Source organism: Monodon monoceros, unplaced genomic scaffold (assembly GCF_005190385.1).
Source record: "Monodon monoceros isolate NGI ecotype Baffin Bay Population unplaced genomic scaffold, NGI_Narwhal_1 Super_Scaffold_21, whole genome shotgun sequence".
NCBI lineage: Eukaryota > Metazoa > Chordata > Mammalia > Artiodactyla > Monodontidae > Monodon > Monodon monoceros.
In genome coordinates this window covers 35,055,927-35,061,451 of record NW_021703778.1, presented here as the reverse complement: position 1 = coordinate 35,061,451, position 5,525 = coordinate 35,055,927, and the positions used below count along the sequence as shown (strand labels likewise).

The 5,525-nt window shown below is 57.6% G+C and overlaps 1 protein-coding gene across 1 annotated transcript in view; it reads left to right on the top strand.

The window, feature by feature from the left end:
• The first annotated feature begins 3,127 nt into the window (after positions 1-3,127).
• Positions 3,128-5,525, top strand: part of ADAMTSL3 (ADAMTS like 3) — a 373,694-nt gene continuing 371,296 nt past the window's right edge. Inside the window, 2 exon segments of the mRNA XM_029237311.1 lie at positions 3,128-3,302; positions 4,815-4,916. Of these exon segments, the coding sequence (XP_029093144.1) occupies positions 4,848-4,916 (69 nt within the window). The 5' untranslated portion in view covers positions 3,128-3,302; positions 4,815-4,847.

Genomic DNA, 5,525 nt, shown 5'->3' with positions numbered 1-5,525 from the left:
CACTTTCTGGGGGTTCGTTCTCTTCTGTTCTTCCCACTCCCCAATCTTCCCCCACCTCCATGCCTTTGGCAATGTCTTGTTTAAATATTTGGGCAGGCTTCAGGGAAGAGGGGAGAGTGGGTGCAAATGACTGAGGGATGGCTCTGCATCTACACTTGGGCAGGGTGATGGAGAGCCCTCTGGAGTAGTTAGATGGTGAATCTGAGGACTGCACGTGTGAGGTCCAGCCCACACGTAGAGGAGGAGTAGAGGAATTTGTGATCCTAACTCACAGTGCCTTAGCCACACACGTAGGACTGACTGCAAGACCTGCTAGGGTGAACAGGAAGGCAGAACTTCCAGCAGGGAACTGGTGTTTTCCCTTCTGCTTTTCACTACCGACCAACTGTTCCTTGAGGGGGCTGGCCTGATACTCAACGGCACTTGTGGGAGAGCAAGCCTCAGCCCTGGCCTCCCTACTTGATGTGGGTACTCCCTAGAGGCTCCAGAATCAAAAGTGCCCAAGGGAAAATGAGACAGGAGCCACTAATACTTTAGAGCAGAGCAGCTCAGATGTTTCCAACACCCCCACCAGCCCCCACTCCAGAGGCCTTCTCAGTGCCTTCCTGAGTCACAGGAAGTGCAGGGCTGCCACTGCACAAGCATGTCTCTTTGAATTCTCCATTTCATCTTGAATATGCATGTAATTTTTGCAATGGACTCCATTTGGGAATGTGAGTGACGTGGGAAGCGGTATAGTCGAGTTGCTAAGAACATGCAGTGTTTAAATCTTGCTATATCAGTCTCATTTGTAAAGTGGAATAAAAGTTATACCTACCTCATAGGCTGGCGTGATGACTGAGTTAATACAAGCAAAGTACCTGGAACGGTACCTGGTGCATTGTAAGTGTTTGGAAATGTTAACATCATTATTCCTCTACCCTACCTTGATAGGAGAAGTGCAAAGTCAATCCTCATTATTTGCAGATTCCATATTTGTGAACTTGCCTATTTGCTAAAAGTTATTTGCAGCCCCCAAATCAATGCTTGCAGCACTTTCATGGTCCTCTGATGAGGGGTGAACATTTTGAGTTGCCTGATATGCATTTTCCCAGCTAAGGTCCATCAAGGCCATGCTCTGCCTTCTTGTTTCAGCTCTCATACTGTAAACAAGTACCCTTTGAGGGCCTATTCAGTGCCACTTTTCACATTTTGGTCTTTTTTCTTGGTGATTCTGCTGTTTAAAATGGCCCTCCAGAGCAGTGCTGAAGTGCTGTCTAGTGCCCCTAAGCAGAAGGCGGCTGTGATGTGCCCTGTGGAGAAAATCCTTGTGTTAGATAAGATACCTGTGTTAGATAAACTTCATTCAGGCACGCGTTGTGGGTTCAGTGTTAATGAATCAGTACATATTAAGCAAGATGTCTTTAAGGAGAAACACACATATGTATTGACTGGTTCACGAGAATGTGGTGACCAGAGGCTGGCAGGAATCTAACCCTGTATCTTCCCCAGGATCAATGGTCTGGTATTCCCAAATTCACTATAAAGTTCCCTTTACTTTATAAGAACATAACTGATAATGGTGAATAGGAGAATCGACTGTACATGGGTGCATTCTTTCTGGTTTAGTCCAGCCCCCCCGCCCCCACCCAATGACTAGTCTCCCCACAGCCGCCTGCTCCTCTGCCTCCTTCATACTGAATGTCCTCTGCTAACTTCCCGCAAGATTCCAGCTGTTTTACATGGACCGCCCTGGAGATCCTCCTCTTGGCCAGAGGAAGTCACCGAGTTAAGGAAGGCAAGACAGGGGAGGTAGGCGTGCAGGGCCAGCTCCTCTCCGTAAAGCTCTAACACCACCTGTAATGTACCAAACACAGAACAGGCAGGAAAGCAACTTCAGAGATGAACAAATGGAGGCTTTAGAGAGAAGAGAGATATGGGCTCCAACCCTGACTTTGCAACTCACTGTGTACAAGTTATGTTATCCCCTGGGCCTCAGCTTTCCCATCAATGAAATGGGTATAATGTTACTGTCACCACGGGGCCCTTGTGAAGATAAGCTGCACATAAAGAGCTTGGCACGTGGCTGGCACACACTAGGCACCCAAGGAAATGATGACTGTGGTAGGACTTAGCCGGGGGCATAGTGAGACTTGCAATCCCGGGCCCTTGGATTTATACCTCTGAGATTAGGCCAAGGCCAGGGACAAGCGTTCCACCTTACTTCACTTCCACAAGTCCACGAGGAAATTCACCCCAGTCCCGGTGCCTGACACCTCCACCCCAAATCCCAAGCCTGGGCACCCCATGGTTTGGGCAGCTGAGCAGCTCTGTTACCCAAGCTCGGCTCATAGGAAGTGGCACCAGGTACCCGCTTACGAGGCACCCCTACTGGTCGGCCGCTGGTGGTCCCTGGCAGCCAAGAGTCCGGGTGGTGAGTCCACCGGCCCCCGCACAGGATCTGCGGTGGGCGCCTCCGGAGGCAGAGGCGGCGCAGCCCGGGTGGGGCCACTGGTCTCCGACTTTGGTCACGCCTGGCCGGAGCTCCGGAGGCTCGCAGGCACGAGCCAGCGGTTCCGGGCAAGCCTCCGTGTGGCCGCTGGGCCTGACTTAGCAGAGTCGGCGCCGGGGCCCTGGCGGGGCGGGTGGAGGCTCGGGGAAGTGCGGGGATTGGGGTGGGGGGGGCTTTGGCATCCCCGCTCCCAGCTCCGGCTGAGGCGGAGCGCCCGGGCTGGCTCGCGGCGCAGCGGCCGCCTTTCCCCTACGCGCCTGCCGGCGGCGGCGGTGGCGGCGTCGGCAATCCCGGCTCTTGGCACCACGCCTGGCGGCCGGCCCCAGGCGAGGAGTGGCTTCCAGGAAGCGGGCGGCGGAGCGTTCCAGCCGAGTCTCGCCGTCGCCGCGGCCCCGCGCGCTCCGAGCGGCCCGGCCCGGCCCCTCACGCACTCTCTTCGCGCCCCCGGCGTCCTCTGCACGGGCGGAAGGCGCGGGGCCGACGCGAGGACGGGCGGGCGCCCGGGCGCGCCGTGCACTTGCCGGGCGGTGCAGGTGGCGGCGCGCGGCCTCCGCCTCTGGGCCCCCGCCAGCGCCTAGCTCCGCACGCCCGGAGGGGGCGGGAGAGGCGGGGCGGCCCCGTCCCAGCCCCATTTAACTTCTCGGCGGCGGCGGCGACTGCGGCGCCGCGGGCTGGACGCCAGCATCGGGGAAGGTCCCGGTCCCGGATTCCGCACGAGGTGTTGACTGGGCCGCTTCTGTCCGCCTCTCCTCCGCGCGCGGCGAGCCCGCGCGGCCCGGGCTGCACGTCCCAGACGCTTCTGCGGCGCCAGGTGGGTGCTAGGAGCTCGGCGCCCGGGGGTGGGAAGGCTCTCTCCGGGGGAGCAAGACGGGGCGGTGGCCTCTGAGCGGGGTTGCGGGGCTCCGAGCGGGAGGGTGCACTGCTGTGTTCCTGGGAGCTTCAGGACCGGGGCGCTCGGCAAGGCTTGGAGACCTCGGGCCAGGCAAACTCCCGTGGGGTCCCGGTGGTTTGGGGGAGAGACATTCAGGGGCGCTTGACTGCGGGGAACTCCACCGGGTTGGGGGTTTTCAGATTTGGGGCTTTCTAGGTAGAAAACGGGCTGACAGCACCTAGTGGTCTTGGGCGTCGGAAGGTCTGGCCGGTTGGCAAGTGGGATGCGAGCGCCTAGAGCGCCAGGGGCTGAGTGACGCGCCCGCTGTGGCAAGTGGACGTGCGGGACTGGGACGCGGCGGCGGCGGGGGCCCGGGGACTGCGAGGCGGCGGGTAGTCGGGGGGAGTGCGCGCCGGGACGGCTGCTGTGAGCGAGCGAGCGAGCGAGCGAGCGAGCGAGCCGCACGGTCCCAGGGCCCCGCACTGGCCGCCTCCCTTCGGCCCAGAGTCGCCGCCTCAGGTCGGAAACAGCAGCACATTTGCGGATCGCATTAGGCCAGGCCCTTAATGCTTTCTCCAGATGGAGAGAAGCCACCGACCCGCCCCCGGACACCGGCTCCGCCAAGGCGCCCGCGAGGCGAAGCGAGAGGCGAGGGTGACCTCGGCTTTTCGGCTTTTCCAGGCTCGCCTCGTTCTGATTTCCCTGCAAACTGTCAGGAGAACTCTGAAGAAAGCCCCCGCTGCCTTCCTGGTCTCAGAGGGCCTCTGCTGGTTTGCCCTCATCTACTTTTAGGAGATTGTGCTAGTATGGCTCTGAGGCTGTGCCCTCCGAACCTCCCTTAACTCAACTCTCAGGCCTCTCTCCGAACCTCCCTTAACTCAACTCTCAGGCCTCTCTGGCTGCAGGGCTGAGGCTCCGAGGATGAACGGTGTCCTCTGGTGGGGAAAGCCTTGAACCGTCAGAAGACCTACATTCCAGTCCTAGAAAAGTCACCGTCTTGCTGTGTGACCTTAGGCAGTTCCCTTCCCCTCTCTGGGCTGGCTTAGTTGGGCTTAGACTCAGTTTTGCCTGAAGCAGCGGAAGCTGGTAGGTGCCCTAACCCTTGGCTCCATGCAGGCTTCGTGAGTGGGATGCCGATAGCCACACCCTGCTGCTGACAAATGGGCTGGGAAGTGGCTGGTGAAGAGATGGCTCAGCTTCTGGAGGGCTGGAGGTACGGGTTGCACACTGGAGGCTGGTCTGGCTGCCCTCCTGACTTTGATGTGGACTCCTCCTAAAGAGAGCCCCAGAGAGCCTGTACCCTGTAATAGGTAGCTCCATCCTGGGCCAACACAAACCTTTCCAAGATACTATGTGGGGCTCAGGGTTCCTCCCTTTGGTTGGTCTGTTAAGTCATGAGTGCTGCCACTGGGTCCAGAGCTGATTGGAAACCAAATCTTTCCTCCTTTTTAGGCTGCAAGTGAGCTCCCCAGGAGACCGGACTCCATGGCTTCCTGGAAGAGCCCCTGGTGGCTGCTGATATGGATGGTCTTCATGCACTCTGCCCTCCTGCAGGTAATAGGGAGGGGAAGGGGAATGGTAGGCATCCCTCTGTTAACTTAGGAGTTTCATTGTAGATCACCTAAGATGTGGTATGATTAATGTTAATCTTATACCATAGAGAATCTAATTGTTTCTTATCTCCAGCAAATGGTATTTCTGGTTGGCTTAGCTGTAAGCATAATCCAATACCATGGGTCCTCTCTGAGTCCTAATACCACTGTGCCTTGATACCACTGTGGATGCTATATATGAGTGATAACTTGGGGCTGTGATGGATCCTGTCTTTTTCAGTCTGGAACGGCTGTCTGCATGTGCACTGTAGAGACTTGGCTGCTATAGGCCAGGACACAATGATTGGGCAGAGGCCAGGTTGTGGCATTAGCTCAGTCACTAAATAAGTATTGTGTTTATGTCTATCAACACATATCACACTGTTTTGCAGTCCTCCCTCCCTCCCTCCCTCCTCTCTCCTTCCCTCCCTCCTCTCTCCCTTCTTCCCTCCCTCCCTCTCTCCCTCCCTCCCTCTCTCCTTCCCTCCCTCCCTCCCTCTCTCCCTTCCTCCCTCCCTCCCTCTCTCCCTCTCTCCCTTCCTCCCTCCCTCCCTCTCTCCCTCTCTCCCTT